This window comes from Chiloscyllium plagiosum, chromosome 23 (assembly GCF_004010195.1).
Source record: "Chiloscyllium plagiosum isolate BGI_BamShark_2017 chromosome 23, ASM401019v2, whole genome shotgun sequence".
Taxonomy (NCBI): Eukaryota; Metazoa; Chordata; class Chondrichthyes; order Orectolobiformes; family Hemiscylliidae; genus Chiloscyllium; species Chiloscyllium plagiosum.
Window position 1 is genome coordinate 21,131,801 of NC_057732.1, and position 17,366 is coordinate 21,149,166.

General features: G+C 41.0%; 1 protein-coding gene and 1 long non-coding RNA gene across 4 annotated transcripts in view; one reads left to right on the forward strand and one right to left on the reverse strand.

Annotated features, from left to right (window-relative positions):
• The window catches only part of celsr1a (cadherin EGF LAG seven-pass G-type receptor 1a), a 311,160-nt gene extending 297,871 nt beyond the window's left edge, over positions 1 to 13,289 (reverse strand). For all 3 annotated transcript variants that reach the window (XM_043713697.1, XM_043713696.1, XM_043713695.1), the window contains exons 1-2: positions 11,451 to 13,289; positions 3,237 to 5,765 (exon numbers count right to left, since the gene is read on the reverse strand). In XM_043713697.1, coding sequence (XP_043569632.1) covers positions 3,237 to 5,765; positions 11,451 to 12,489 — 3,568 coding nt within the window. In that variant the 5' untranslated portion in view covers positions 12,490 to 13,289. The remainder of the gene's footprint in view (positions 1 to 3,236; positions 5,766 to 11,450) is intronic.
• On the forward strand, positions 13,188 to 14,363 carry LOC122561691. The gene is made up of 2 exons (XR_006315087.1): positions 13,188 to 13,669; positions 13,837 to 14,363. It is a non-coding gene; the product is annotated as an uncharacterized LOC122561691 (long non-coding RNA).
• Positions 14,364 to 17,366: the final 3,003 nt, after the last annotated feature.

Here is a 17,366-nt window from a genome sequence, read left to right on the forward strand (position 1 = left end):
CAGGTGATCCAGAACAATTTTAGCTAAAGGTTGAAAGTCATGTGAAATTCCTCTATTCAGAATACAAATAAAGATAAGGTCAGGATGGCAAATGGACTGCAGTTTGAATGCTACCCTGGTTCACAACATACCAACCTCATAATTTTTTTTTGTTCTCCCTGTTCTAATGAAGGAGCTCAGTACATAAACCATTCCCAGAACTTTATCAATGAAACTCTAAAGCCAACTGCTCAGAAGTAATTGGTCAAGGCAGGCAATTCAGCTTCAGGCTACCTGAGACAGTTCGGCCAAGACAGGAAACGTGAAAAAAATCAATATTCATCCACTCAACATAGCAGTGAACTGATGTGTTGTCATCAAACAAATTATTTAGCAAATGAATTTTCATAGTCAAAGGATTAATTTAAGACATTTTCAAATCTCTACAAAAGAATACTTCCCAACACTGAAGGTATCATATACTCTGCAAGCCTTGCAACAACAACTTGGGTCACTGAACAGCTGATCAGCAACACCTCTTCAGTAAGTCATACACAAAGCATCTAAAGCACATTGCACTGTATCCAAATAAGGTCACTGTCAAAGCACTACCAGCGTAATCAAGGACTCCTACCCCCAACAGGTAATAACCCATTGGCTAGCACAGCAGCACACATCAACGCTGTTGACAGTCTCCAGGGTGATCAATTACCCAAGTGACTCAGGGAGGCCCAGTGGCACCCACAAGGTATGATCTATATTTAGATACCAATGAGATGGGAAAGATGTATCTCTGCATTACGGAAACATGCAAGCTGTCGCATCTAAAACAACTATTTCAATAATTAACATACAATTTAAAGATTTTCCGTTTCCAGCCCCACCGGTAATTTGTAGAGACAAAGCAAAACTATATTTACTGTAGTCTATGACAGCCATTATTAAACCATTCAGGGATTTTATCCATTTCTTTCTCAGTTATAAGACAGTAAATGATTTGCCACAATGCAACATCCACAACAGTTCTTATAAATCTCTATGTTTATCATTTTACTGCCAAAGTAATTACAAACCTGATACCTCAGGAATTGGAAATGCCACACAGTTTCAGTTCAGAGAAGGCTTACTGCACGACTACCTGGAATGGAGACGATTACCTGATGAGGAAATACTAGACAGACTAGGCTTTCATCCTTCAGAGAATCAGAGACAACTTCATGGAAACATCTAAGATCTTGAAAGGAGTTGATCAGTGGATGTGGAAAAGGAGGTGCCACTTGTGAGGGAGAATCTAGAACTAAATGGTCATGATTTAAAGATAAGAGGTTACTTTTTAAGACAAGAGATGAGGATGTCGTTTTTTTTCTAAAGGTTGAGTCTCTTTGGAATTTCCATCCTCAGAAAAGGTGGTGGATGCAGTCTTTAAAATATTTTTTCCGGCAGAGCTAGATACAGTCTTGATGACCAAGATGAAAGATGATCGGGGTATGCAAGAAAATATAGTGGAGGTTAAAGGTCAGATCAGCCATGATCTTATTGCATGGCAGAGCAGACTCAAAGAGGTGAAAGGCCTTCTTTTGTTCCTTGTTTGTTGGTTATGGAGAATAAGGGGGCTCTTTCAGCGCTTTATTTATGCCTCAAGTCAACATAACAAAAAAACACGTATTTTATATACTATTTGAGAGACTGAGGAAAAAGTTGCCTACCCATTGTCCTTCATTGTAAATTTTACACTTGCTTTTTAAACATTTTTACAATGTTCTGCTGACACAATGTGTGCTTTACAAAGACAATTCAATCACTTCAACACCTTCCAAGAAAAACTGGCAAGATATTACAGTTCCTTGAAAAAAGTTCACGTTTGAAACAAACGCTATGCCTACTCACAAAGATAGTGTGGCAATCAACAGTGAATGGCAGTAAAACAAATATTCAAGAAATAATCAAAACAGTTTGATTTGTTCTAAGCTTCAATTTCAGCTGCTGTCCAATACCATGAACAAAATTAAACTTCCTGGTACTGAAATCTGAATGACATAGACTCAAATGAATTCTAGGTACTGAGACATGCTTTGAACATATTAAAATGGCCTAGTCTCCTTTCAAACTTGCAAGAAAAACTGCATTAGAAACTACATGCATGGCATTCTAAAGTCAAGTCTAGAATGTTTATGAATTTCCTACACATACTAACTGCTAGTACGCTTCTGCCTTAAAATTATGGAAAACTACTTGAACACCACTTCACTTGATAAAAGTAAGAGGCTTTAAACACTGGAATGTTTCCTGTGAGATGAGCTGAATTGACAAAATTACCACATTACCTGAAGATCATTATCAATGGCATTGAATTCAAAGAAAGATTAATACCTCATTCCAGGATTGTAATATATCAAGTTCATTCACTGAGATTCTTAATGCAGTCCAACACTGGCACAACGTTTGAATTTCAGGTTTATCTCAAGTGCTCAACAGCTACCTACTTGTTTCATTGCATTTTCAAAAATCAGAAAAGAGAAGACATATGTACAAGTAATGATAAAGTGCAACATATTCAAATCTGTCTTAATCTAATGAGATTAATTTCTACCAACAAATTGGTGATATAAATTGCAAACAACTTGTACTAAGCCAGAAATCACTAAAATTGCAACACATATTCTATCTTAAACAGAACTACTCATTGAAAGAACATACAAATGAGACTAAACTAGAATGAAATATCCAGACAAATAGGTCTCATTCAATTGCATCTTTATGTCAGAAAACTGAAAACAAGCATTGCTTCTCCGAATAACAGTTCACAGTTAACTAATGATCACATCATACTGCACAGGTGTTCATGTAACTTATCATTTTGAGGTGTAGTCTCAGAAGTAGCAAAGTCAATGGAAATTACTTAAAACACCATTTAATGTTAAATTCAAGATGTTAGCGCTTAAATTCTTGACCTTTCATCATATTAAATCTTCAAAAAACAGATGACTATCTATTATGGAAGTGTACTTCAAACTCCATATTCCAAATAAATTAAACATGGAACTCCAAGCCTAGAAAAACACAAGCAAAAGATCATTTGCCCCTCTTAAATTTTCCTCAAGAGTTTACATTCCAACCTAAAGCACCACTTCAAACACAATTGAAATATAATGCTGTAGTGTGCTGCTTATCTTACAAATTTATATCTGAGTGCAGTGAGTACAAAGATAACATTTTCACGAGGCATTAAACAATTTAAAAGAGTATTGCCATCTTACCTGTGACAGAGATCTTCAAGTTTGCTTCCAAAGGTCTGTTATTGTCCAAGTCTTGGCTTAATTTAAGTTGTCCAGTGTTTTGGTCCAAAATCAAAAGATTAAGCTCATTGCCCTCTATAAAAGTGTAAAAAAGGTGATCTGATACATCTGGATCATATGCTGGAATCTTCCCTATCACGCCAGAAGGAAAGCTGTTTGATTTGTTTGTCACGTAGTTGTTAAAAATGATCTCAAAATTCCTAAGCACTGGAGCATTGTCATTTTTATCCACAAGTCGAATATGTATTGTGGCTCGATTGACCAGAGGTGCTGAAGTGGCCTGGACCACAATTATATATTCAGTTTTGGTTTCATAATCCAAATCCGTAAGGGCAATGAGATCCCCAGTAAACATATCTAATTGGAACACCTCAGGGATGTTTCCTTCCACAATCTGGTACATGATTTGTGCATTTGTTCCCTCATCAGGATCTGTCGCTGTGATCCTGGCCACTGAGGAGCCGACAGGACTGTTTTCTTCTATATAAATATCAAACTCATCCTTTTCAAAAGCAGGAGCATTGTCATTTACATCAAGCACGGTGATTTGGACATTCACAGATGCCTTAAGTGGTGGGTTACCTTTATCTACAGCGAAGGCTCTCAAGTTATACACTGGCACATTTTCTCTATCTAACTTTCTGCCAGTTCGAATAATTCCTGATGAGGGCTCTATGTAGAAATCCCCATCTCCATCATCACCACCATGGAATGTATAAAACACTCTTCCATTAAGGCCAGAATCCCGATCCGTTGCTGAAATCTGTAGGACACTATTCGACAAAGGGACATCCTCATATACTGTGCCCTGGTACAAATCTCGCACAAATTGAGGGATGTTATCATTAGCATCATTAACCAAGATTTCAACATAGGTCGTATCAGATTTCTGTGGAATTCCATTGTCTCTTGCTGTTATTGCCAATGTGTATGATGCCTGATCTTCATAGTCCAGCTCCATTTGTGTCGTTATGGTTCCAGTGTCAGGATTAATTTTAAACTGGGGAAAGTTGTCTTCCATGATATAAGTTATCCTGGCATTCTCCCCTGTATCTTCATCAGATGCACTAATAATCACCACTGTCGTGCCAACTGGTTTGTCCTCATTGATGCTGAGTGTATAATGTGAGCTCTGGAATACTGGTCTGTGTGTGTTCGCATCAGTGACATTGATATAGACCTGGACTGTGTCCAACCGAGTTCCATCAGATGCTGTAACCGTAAGAACATATTGCCTTTCCTGCTTGTAATCTAGGGGCAAAGCTAAAGTGATTAGTCCACCACCACTTTGGCTAGTTATTGAAAATCGATTTCTTGTGTTGCCACTTGATATCTGGTATGTAACCACACTGTTAACATCCTTATCAATCGCTGTAACAGTCAACACACTGCTCCCCACAGGGGCATCTTCATTCAATCTTAGATAATAAACCCTTTCAGTAAAGGTAGGATTGTTGTCATTTACATCCAACACAGTAATGCTGATACCAGCTGAGGAGGTCATGGATGGAATTCCATTATCTCTAGCTTCTACAGAAAAAGTGTAAAATTCAGTCATCTCTCTATCCAATTCCTTTGCAACTGTAATCCATCCTGTATTGTTACCTATAACGAGTGGGAAATCTGGAGGAGTAACTACCAATCTATATTCCAAACGAGCATTGTTGCCAGAGTCAGCATCAATAGCCTGGATGTGAATGACAGAATACCCAATCGCCACATTCTCCAACACTGTGGCCTGAAAAGGTGTACTTACAAATATTGGAGCATTGTCATTCACATCAATCACTTGTATCATGACCAAACCAGTACCATTGATTAAAGGTGGCCTTCCACCATCTTGGGCTTTAATTCGAAGAGTATATTCTCTGGTTGTCTCATAATCCAATGGGTTGATGATATCAATGTTGCCATTTACAGAATCAATGTAGAACTGGCCTTTTATATTTCCACTCACTATGCTGTAGTGAATTACAGCATTGTTCCCTTTATCGCGATCAGTAGCTTTGACCTGCAGGATTTTAGTATTTACAGAAACGTCTTCAGGCACTTGGACAACGTACCGCTTTTCACTGAATTGAGGGAAGTTGTCATTCTCATCCTCCACAGTTATATAAACAGTTGCTGTGGCACTCAGAGGACCAGGGTCTTTTCCTTGATCATTTGCCTCCACTATTACGTGGTATTCAGATACAACTTCGCGGTCTATGACTCCTCTGGTCCTTACAACCCCAGATTTGCTGTCAATCTCAAAGACAGAATTATTTCCATTATTGTTGACAATACGGTACAGCATATTGGCATTGGAGGGTGCATCACTATCTGTTGCTCGAATGGTCAGCACCTCATAGCCCACCTCCACATTCTCCCGAATGACTTCCCTGTACTCAGATAGTTCAAAGAGTGGTGCATGGTCATTAGTGTCACTGACAGTCACAGTAAGGGTGGCAGCAGCCATTCGACGAGGTGTTCCATTATCATATGCAGTAACTTTAAAATAAACAGGAAAGAAAGGTATAAGTGATATAAAAGGTCATGCTGGCAACATAGTAAACTCCTAACAATACGGTGAATCATACTGCAATGCGGGTTGTAAACTGCTACTTTTCGGTGAGCCAATGAAGCAAAGGTCAGGAATCAATTTTTGTACTTTCTGATCTCAGTGGTTTAGCACCTCTGCATTTAATTAGAGCAATGTTAGGAACTAATTTAATAATAAATAAGAGTCAAATCAAATACTTCTTTAGTAGATGTATAGGTATCTTCAACCACAAGCTTTGAAAATGTCTTAAATACATCCCATCTCCAGGTAACAAGCTATTCCCATGTCTTTACTAATGCAGATTACTGCATTTCAGATCCATAGCGTATCAGAACATGACTCCTCCCAATTTCAAGCCCTCCACCTCTTCGGCAATTGCTCTTCGGTAATTATTTTCTGCTTTTAGTTGTGACTAATTGTGGGAGCAGGCTATTTTAATAACGAGTCCTGACCACACCCCAACCACACTTCACTGATGCCTCATTCGAGCTGAAAATGCTTTCTTAAATCAGGACCAACAATCACTGGCAGTAGCAGTACCACGTCAAAGGTCCAGATTAGTAGCTGAAGGTACTAGCAGAAAATTAAATTTGTTGGGTTGACAGGATGGAGATATTGTGGGAAAAATGGAGGAAAGGCAGGTGTGGAGCTTTTAATGGGTACTCCTCCCTACCCATACACACAAGCCCCCTACTCGCTGATCATCCCCACGATGGCAGCAAACTGACGCTCCTCAATCCCAACAGGCAGGCCATGCTGCTTTACTAGTTGGAAAGGCTACCACTTTTCTCAACTGCTGGAAACACAGGTAACAGTCAGTGGCTGGTTGAGGCCCTTAAGTGGTAGTTATTTGACTGTATCTTCCTGTAAACACACCATTATTTGCCCATTTCACCACCTAATTCATCACTTACAGAGAAATGAACACTCTGCCCTTCTAGTAATGAGGCTGCTTTGGTAACAAAGTTATGGATTTCAGCTGACTCCAGGATTTAAATACATGATCGAGAATAAGAAGTATTGCAATTCAAGAAATGCACACTAGAGAGTGTGGTACTGGAAAAGGACAGCAGGTTAGGCAACATCTGAGGAGCAGGATTCCTGAAGAAGTGCTAATGCCCAAAACGTCAATTCTCCTGCTCCTCAGATGCTGCCTGACCTGCTGTGCTTTTCCAGTTCCACACTCTCGATCTGATCTCCAGAATCTGCAGTCCTCACTTTCTCTTTTCAGAGATGCAGTCTTCCATAAAATACAGAGACATGATCCATCTCATTACAGTAAAGATGCAACTGTACTTTTTGAATAAGATCAAGTCAATTAACAACTGTGCTGATCCTCATTCTCCCCTCAAAAATAAACAATAAAATGTACGTCATTGCTGCTTGTAATATTCTGCAATGTGCAAACTGCCTGCCACTTGAGTCTACAGAGTAAGTAATTACAATTCAAAAATAATTCAAGTGAAATGCTTTTAGACAGGATAAAGTGCAAGCCATTCCACTTTGATACACTGGGAAATTCCAGTGATATGCCTGCGGTGTCCTTTCATTTAATGATGTGAAGAGACAGAATTCCATGACTTGTACCATAGCATCATCTGTACTCAGATTGAAGCTGTTATTGTGAATATTTCTTCCTAATGGCAAGATGTTTATATAGCCCACTTTCAAAGCCACAGAGAAATGGCCATCATACCATGCCTCCAAATCCCTATTGCCTTACTATCTCTCTAACAATAATCACCTTTAAAAAAAACCTTAATTCCGTGATACAGTCAGTCAATCATTTCACTAACTTTTCCCAATACTTTTTGTTCAGTGTACATTTTTGACCCTTTTCCCATAGTTGTAACATGCCCTAAAACATTCTATGTTAAAAAGAACTTTATGCAAATACCAGCTGTTGTCAGTTATGTAATAAAATATTTACAATTCAAATAAAACTCAATTAATTCTAAGAGGTTTTTTTAAAAAATGTCTAGGGCTTTGCACAACACATTCCTGTATGTCTGGCAATATTATTGGCACAGGTCATTTTTGGGTTACCAGGCGGCAGCCAAAGTAATCGATCAGGACTTAGTAATGATTTTCTTTTGCATTAATGGTAATTGCTGCAATTTGGTGGATACCAAACACATATGAGAATAGGCTGTACAGAGAAGCACACATTGTTTCAAAAACACATACAAAAGCTGTATGCAAACACAGATACATAGCTTAAAGACTAAGTGACAATAACTGAAAAATGAAAGGAATGTAAAAGCACAATTTTAAAATAAACGTTATTAATCATGAACTTACACATCGGAGGTGAACCAAATAGAGTAAGAGACGGAGTATAAATACATCATTTCAACCATACAAGTAGAACATAATAGCAAACAATCATACAAAAGTGAACAAATAAAGCTATAATCTGGGATGAGATTTAAAGAGATCCCTGGGGCTGATAAATCAACACCTTATATTTCTTTATTTTGGTGGTGCAGGTATGATCAAAACTCCTGTAAGGATTCTTCCCAAATAAATATGTTGACCCATGGTCCTCCTCCTCTTTGTATCCTCACTGATGTGAAGTAACACTCCTTCTGTTACTCAAAACAAGAATGTGAAACTGGTCTCCTTGTTTCACCTCCCTTTTTTGTTCTTACAATGTTTAGGGTTTTTAAAATTCAAATTTAGGATCCCATATCACTATCCCTGAAACAGTTCCACTTCAATTTCTAGCACCAACACTTTTTCACTTGCCTTCTTTCGCTTATGGGATGTGTGTGTCACTGGTTGGGACAGCATTTATTGCCCATTCCTAGTCATCTTTGAGAAGGTGATGGTAAGCTGCCTTCTTGAACCACTGCAGTCCACATGCACCTACAATTCCATTACAGAGGAAATTCCAGAGGATTTTTACCCAGCATGAGAGTTGTCAGGTTGCTACATTTTAAGATGACTTCTGCAAGGAAGTGTCTTTAAAACTGTCTACCTTGGCAATACAAATGTGTCAAGGTGAACTATTATATCCAAAATAACACATCAGATTTGAAAAAAATGTAAATAGTTGAAGGTAAGATAAAGCTGCATTGTTTAAAACATGTATATAAATAGAAAAGGATTTTTGCATTGTTTGCAATTTGTGAAATTATAAGGTATGAAATACCACCCATACAGCAATAAATACATTGTCTGCAATTTCACTCTCCACCCTGTCATGAAAGCCCATGACATTTCATTTTCTCACACTGCCACAGAATATGGACAAAATAGAAAATGTTAAAATAAACATTACTTTACATAGATTGCAATTTATTTTCCGTGATATATTTACATCACATTATGCCATAAAGTTCATTTCACTTTGCAGAGCATAATGAATATAAGTGGCAAGGTAATAATAGGTAATATTTTGGTATTTTGCTTTTTCAAACTTTTACAAGCAAAATTGTTAGCACAGAAATTGCTATGTACTCGAGGCACATTATTCAAATTGGTTCCATCAACGGGCAATACTGTTTAAATTCTGAGCTCTGCTGCAATTAGATTTGATCGTTTCCTGAATAGGGGGTGAGTAATCTGTTACATTAAAACATATCTGCTGGTCAAAGGGAATGCATATCTTCTACATGGTGTCTTTAGAAAGATTTTCTTTAATGCAGCTCACCACGGTCACAGACAATATGGAAGATCAAATATGTTGTTTCCACTATCATTACTTGTTTATATAAGCTTGACAACAAATCAATAAACTCTCAAATGTTAATTAATGGCTCTAAATTTAAAAGATCACACCGATGTTGTTTTCTTTCTAATAGAATACATTTACAAGCGACAATCATTATAATGAACACTCAGTCATGACATCAGTTGGAAATAATTGACAAATAGTCGTCATGGCCCTTATTCTATTTTAGGACTGCAGCAGTGTTTAATCACTAAGAAAAAAATTCAAACTTGCATTGTTGGATTTGTATGAACTGTTCTATCATACATATATTTTGGATTTTGACAATTCTATTAGGAAACGTGCACAGTCATAGAATTACATAGCACAGAAGGAGATTGTTTGGTCCAGCGTACCTGTCCTTTGACAGAGTTATCCAATTGGTCTGCTATTCCCTGTTCAACCCATAGGCAGCAAATGTTTTCTTTTCAAATACTTATCTAATTTGCATTTGAAATTATTGAATCTGCTCCTACTATCGCTTCAGGCAGTGAATTCCAGATTATAACAGCAAAATAAAAAGCCTTGCATGTGTCATTTCTGATTGTCTTGCCCATCAACTGAAACCTGTCTCCTTTAGTATAGTCTAACAATCTGTCATTGCAAGCAGTTGGACTTTATCTTAACTTCAAAACCCTTCAAGAATTCAAGCACATCTCTCATGCTTGTCTGCTCTGAGGAGAATACCACTAGTTGCTCTAGTTAATAGTTTTCTATATTTTAAGAGATGGCCCTTATTTTGAACATTGGTGCAGTTTTCATTCCGACTAGTATCTTGTAATCAGGCTTTCAATTCCTCCATGGCTATAACATTAAGCGCTGACATCCTTTTAACAGCTGATATTACAATTATAGTGAGAAGATTAGTAATACTAAGTGACAAAATCAATTCCAAACTGTGCGTGATGCATAAAACAATTTCTGCACAATGTTACTTCCATTCTATTACTAGATCAAAACGAAATACCAGAACATTTTTACCTTGAAGGGCTTGTATGTAAAACAGCCTGAAAGCACTCACTGCTTAGGTTTATATAAAATGTTTGTTCATTTCTCGATCAATACAGAGGGAGAGAGATGAGAGGCTTTTGTCTGTGCAATTGTATCCCATCATGAGTTAGTGTTTCCAAGTTGGAAGAAAAATGTTCAGAGGGGAAAATAAACTAATCTGGTGCGTGAACTGTGATGACTTATTAACATTAATACATAAAATGCACACTTTTAAAATCAAACGTCAGCGCGCACAGTACCAGGTATTTTAAACTGTAAAATTATAGCTTCATCTGCTCCTGAAAGCTTCCGCTTTGCTTTTGTTATTTCCAAGCGGGTTAATTTCAATACACTCCTGCTCGTCTCCCATTACCAGCCTTAACTTACTCCATGTCCCAATCACTCCGGGTGTTCTGCTGACCTGCAGTAACGTCCACTTAGGCAACATCTTAGATATCAAGTTCACATCCTTATTTTCAAATTGTTCCATTGCTTCAGCTGCTCCCACCTCCTCCAGCACTCGGACTCGCGAAAATATCTGCCTGCGTTCCTATAACTCTGACCATTTAATAATTTCCTATGTAAGTTGCTCCAACTCAGGAAGCAGGAGGGAAGCTCTTAGACATGGAAATTCTCTGAAAACACCTGCAGTTCTTTTCCCTCCTGGTCAATTTGTGTGGTCATGCTCGTCTGAAGCACCCTGGGACGTTTTAGGACATGGTGCGACAGTTGGTAGATGCAGGTTGTGCATGGACCAGTTTAAGGAAAACGAGTGAACGCTTGGAGATAAAGATTATTTGTGAAATTCTTGAAAGCATAATTTTCACTTTGACAGCGAGATTCAAAACTCTAAGGTTTGAAGTTAGAAGAAAAAAAAACAAACATGAAACATGCACACGGGGACGAAAAAAATAAATCATAAGCTCACTTTTAAACACGTGGGTGTCCTTGGTCTCCCGGTCGAGTTGCTGTGTAGTGGTAACTGCTCCAGTGTCAGGATCAATGTGGAAGTAGTCACTGGATCTGCTGTCAAACAGCGACTCCATGGTGTACTCCAGGCGTCCGGACTCCCCTTCATCGAGATCGTGGGCGCTGAGGACGATGACCCGAGTGTCGGCCGGCTCGTTCTCGGGCACCGAGACCTGGTAGCTGGGCAACTGGAACTGGGGGCTGCGGTTGGAGCTCCTCTTGCGGCGGGCGAGAGGCCGAGTCCTGTGGCCGTGCGGCCGGAGAGCGACCACCCGCACCCGGATCAGGAGGGGCTCGGGCTCGGGCTGCGGACTGGAAGCCGGGCTCCGAGAGCAGTGCAGCTCGGCGGCAGGCCCGGCTCCGCTGCCGCTGCCCAGGCAGTAATCCCCGGAGGCCAGGAGCTGGCCGGAGCGGAGAGGCGGCAGCAGCAGCAGGCGGCTGGAGTTGAGGCTGGTGCAGAGGGGGGAGAGAGGCCGGAGGGGAGCGGGCACCACATCCCAGACATTGAGCAGCAGCTGCCCGGCAGCGAGGCACGGGCTTGGGCCAGCCCCCGGACCCAGTAACACCGAGACCGAGAGCTCGGTGCCCGGACTTTTCCGCCGGTACTTGATGTAACAGTCCTCCCCGTGGACATAGACGGGCAGGCGGGCCCTGACGGTCAGCAGCCCCGCTGGCCCGGCCGCCCGGTACCGGAGGTACACCGGGAGCGGGTTAGTGGGCAGCAGCGAGCAGTCCAGCGGCTCGGTCTGCCTCAGCTCCCCACTCTGGCTGCCCAGCTCCAGGCACCTGCTGAGCGGCCCGGGGGTCAGTGAACGGTCCAGCCGGTACAGCCAGGCGGCCGCTCCCAGCGACAGGTTCGCCAGAGGGGGCGGCGGCTCTGCCCCGGGGCCCGCGTCCTCTCCCTGGGAAAGGTGGAGGCTCAAGCAGCTTATCATGGGGATGTGCAGCAGGAGAGTGAACAGGAGCGGACAGCGGGCAGACATGCTGCTGACTTCCATTTCCCAAACTAAAAACTCTCCCTCAACACTCCTCAAACTTTACATCCTGGCAGCTCCCAGTCTCCCTGCATACAACTCTTTACACTCCCTTACCTTCCCTCCCTTTCTCGCCCCTTACTTTTACTGCCTTGCTTTTTTTTGTTCTTTGCCCCGTTCTCTCCTCTCCTACTTTTCCTTTCCACTTTTCCTCCCTTTCCTTCTCTCCTCCCCACTTAATTTCCACTGCACCGACTTTATTTCCACTGGCCCCCTCCCCGCACTCCCCTTGTATTTCTTTTTTACTTTGAACCCAATTTCCTTTCAAGATGGCTCCGCCGCCCCGATTCTTATCCGCGTTAAAGCCGCTCCCGTTTCCCAAACTTTCAGCGATACCACCACCACCACCACAACAACAACTGAGGCTCTCCGGAGTGAGCGCAGCGCCCAGGGAAAGAGGCAGGCGCCACCAGCAGCAGCGGCTCCCATCTCAGCGCATCAGACGTCTTCCTTGTGCATCCCCCTCAGCGGCCAGCACCCGCCTCTCTTTCTCTCTCTCTCCCGCTGACTTCCCCCGATCTCTCGCCCTTTCCCTGGCTCATCTGTTGCCCCCTCCTTTGCCCGGTCTCTGGTTGATCAAACCACGGTGGAGTCTGCGATGCAACAAGGTGTCGACCCTCTCTTTCGTTCTCTCAGGTGGGTTTGAAAGTCTCTGTCTCTCCCCCGGTCCCGCCTGCTCTGATCGGGAGCAACGTTAAGGTGTTGCACACATTTTACAAGCTGCAAAACCCGGAGTTGTAGCGGGATCCACACAGCCGCCTCCAATAACTCCACCGCCACCAAATGGATTAAAAAAGACAACACAGTCACCATGTGACCCACTTGCCCAACTCCAGGGGAATTCTAAACCGACAACTGGGCTCGGTACAGTTACTTTAAAAAAAGTCAAAGGACGAGACAGAGGCACAAGAAACAGCAACAGATCCACTGCTTAAAAAGTGGGGAATTGCACGTTGTTGCTATGGTGACTGGGTTTCAACAGGGAGGGATCCCAGGAGACATTTGTGGGCGTTTCATTCAGAAACAAAAGCGAAAAACGAACTGAGAGGATTAGTAAAAAAGCTGTGTGTAACCCGAAGCCACCGCGGCTAGGAGCGAGAGAATTCACTTGTTAGTAAACCAGCTCAGGCAGAAATGACGAGAGGTACGCAAACCATCCGGTTAAATCTCAGGCGAGAACCGTTCTCACTTTCATTCCTGATTTGAACACTTACATAATTTCGGTTATAGTCTGATCAGCACAATTGATATGTTCATTTTGTACGGGAAAATTTGATTTTAATCAGTATGTATTTTTTTTCGTTTGGTTAGGAAATACCAGCTACAATTTCAAGATTACATTCGTGAAAACAGCAGATGTCAACTTTGATTATTTTTATTCGGACTGGAAAATGTGTATTTTGCAAATATTTATGAAAAACATATGATTTCTGAAAATTACCAAGTCTCAGCATGTTTCCTCAATCTTTTGACAAGATTCACTTGGTTATTCAAATTATTATTGTGACTCTCGCGTAATAGATTCATTAACAATTATTTGAATCTTTGACATGAAATTAAATGATGATGAATAACTAAAACAGCTCATTGATGGCGGCAACCTAACGTGGAGTTTTTTAAAAAAATGTTATTATGGTTCTTGGTCATTGCTGCGCACGATCCAAAGGCGAATTAAATTCAGAAACTCAATTTACCCGCGTTTCTCCTCCTCTGGGAATTCACAAAATGAAAGCCTGCTCTTCGTAAATATTAACATAAAGGGGTGGGGAAGGGTGTGTGTGTGAAAGAACAGATGGTAGACGCCGTGTAATCTTACCATTAAACGTATTTCTTTGGCATCATTTCTGTTTTTCGTTTCTTTCCAGAAGGACTGATTTGGAGATGCCGGTGTTGGACTGGGGTGTGCAAAATTAAAAATCACACAACACCAGGTTATAGTCCAACAGGTTTATTTGGAGGCACTTGCTCTCCCAGCGCTGCTCCTTCATCAGGTGGTTGAGGAGCAGCGCTCCGAAAACGAATTCTTCCAAATAAACCAGTTGGACTATAACCTGGTTTTGTGTCATTTCTAACTTGAAGTGGGATGGTTTTCTGAGTCTCAACCTGGATAAATAGTCAGTAAACGGTTCTACTAAAATGCTGCTGATTTCTGGTTCAGATTTAGTTTAATTTTTCCCAATCTCTCTCGTGTTACTTTACAAGCGCCTGAACTCCAAAGATTGACCCAATGAGTTAAACGATGTTCAATGCGCGTCTCTTTAATCCAAATAACTGACTGGTATCATTGATGTTAGGGACGAACAACAAATGTGCTGGCCTACCCCGGGACAGTCACATACTGTTCACGAATTTTAAAAATCCATAAATCATCTAGATTAACAGAACAGCAAGGGGTGACTATGTTGTATGCAATTTCTGAATTGCATTTTACCAAGAAACATAATGCATGATTTTATGAAATGAAGCTATGGTTGAAATTACGAGAAAATATAGGAACAGAATTGGGCCATTCAGGCCATTAAGGTAATGGTTCAAGATTAAAAAAAACTGCAGATACTGGAATCCAAGGTCGAGAGGACCTGAAGAAGGGTTACACCCGAATCGTCGACTTTTCCACCTCCAGATGCTGCCTGGCTTGCTGTGTTCTTTCAGCCTCCTGCTTGACCGCCATTCGATCAGGGCTGATATGTTTCTTAACTCCAATTTCCTGCCTTGTCTCAGTATCCCTTGAACCCCTTACCAATCAAGAAACTTGTTATGTATCTCTGTCTTAAATGCATTCAATGACTTGGCCTCCACAGCCTTCTGCTGCAATGAGTTCCAGATTCACCACCCTGTGGCTGAAGAAATTCCTCCTCATCTTAGTTCTAAAAGATCCTCACTTCGCTCTGACACTGTGCTCTCAGGTCCTAGCCTCTCCTACTAGTTGAACAGCTCCAAGTGTACTCTACCCAGGCTTCTCAGTATCCTGTAAGTTTCAATCAGGTTCCCCGCCCCAACTCCAACCTTTTAAACTCAATTGAGTACAGACAAGTCCTTAACCACTTCTTACAAGGAGAAAGTGAGGATTGCAGATGCTGGAGATCAGAATCAAGATTCGAGAGGTGCTGGAAAAGCACAGCAGGTCAGGCAGCATCCCAGGAGCAGAAAAATCGACGTTTCCGGCAAAAACCCTTCATCTGGAATCCTGATGAAGGGCTCCTGCGCGAAACGTCGATTTTTCTGCTCCTGGGATGCTGCCTGAAGCACTCCTTACAAGACAAGTCCTTCTTCCCCAGGATCTCTCTTGTATACCTCCTCTGGGTCTCCTCCAATGCCGACACATCATTCCTGAGGTACTGGGTCCAAACCCAATGTTCCAAATGTGATCTGACCAGAGCCTTATCCAGTTTCAATAGTACACTTCTACTCTGTTTTCGAGCCCTCTTGAAATAAATTCAAACATTGCGATTGCCTCCCTCGCTGCCAACTGAACTAGCATGTTAACTTTAAGTGAATTCTGAACTAGGACTCCCACCTCACTTTGTGCTTCAGATTTTCGAAGCCTTTCCCAGTTTAAACATTAGTCTAAGCCTCTATCTTTGCTACACAATAATTGCACAACCTCTTACTTTCCCACATTATATTCCACCTGCCATTTCTTTGCCCACTCTCCTAACCTTTACAAAGTACATGTAGAATTTTTAACATTTTATTTCGCAGTTGCGTGGCTGGTTTGATATTTTGTTGCTTGTTCTCTGCTGATTTTGAAGTGATGGCCTGTTCTGGGTATTCCCTATGGGTATGAAATCCTGTTGCAGATAGTCGCAAATGTTGCAGTTTCGAGAACGGAATAAGAGCAATCCGTCATCTCAGCAGTTGTTCCATTCTTGTTAAGTAAAATAATTTTGCACGCCACTTCAGACGAAGTTTTATGCACAAGAATCTTACACTTTTAAACTTCTATGCCGCTTACCAACTGAAATGGTAACGTACAAGACCACTAATAGTTGGGAGAATTGTGTTTTTAATAATTCGAAAATTCTGAATTGTTTTATAATTGATGTGTTGAACTCTTCAGAATAAACTAGTTCTTATGATAACTGTTTGTACACAATAATTGCACAACGTCAATATTCAGTAAGAGGGTTAGTGATGATCGGTGTACAGATTTAGATGGAACTGCTCTGCCCTATTGCCAACTCCATTTTACCTCAACATCGTTGTTGATTAAAATCAGAAATAATTCTTTGTCGATTTCTTTTGGCATTATTTTTACAGCAGAACGATACATTCTATTTTTACGACATCAATACTTTATTAGTCAATTGTTGTAGTTCCATCCGTCCCGTGCAGTGTATGAAACATTTTGAACTGTTTCATTTCGCTGGAATTGTGCAGCTGCAGAAGTGTGACTTGCAAATATAATCAATCAAACGATTATACAATGTATTCCTACAAATAAAACAAAGAACTGCGGTTGCTGGAGATCTGAAACAAGAAGAAAGTGTTCAAAAACTCAGCAGGTAAGGAAGCAGCTGTGGAGAATGTGTTCTGACGAAGAATCGCTGGACTCGAAACATTAATTCTGTTTCCCCCTCTACCAATGCTGCTAGAGTCGCTGGTTTTCTGCAGCACACTGTTTGATAAAATACATTCACACGACCAATAAAATATAATCACAATTGTTGCACTATCAGCAACGCGTGACCAGGGTGTGGTTATCTTAACTTTGGCACATCGTAACTGTCTATGATTTAATGATTACACAGGAGCTTTGTGGCAGTTTATATAAAACAGATTTCTGTTATCAGTGTAAATAGAAATATAAGTATAAATAGAGCCACTGTGTAGGCAGTCAG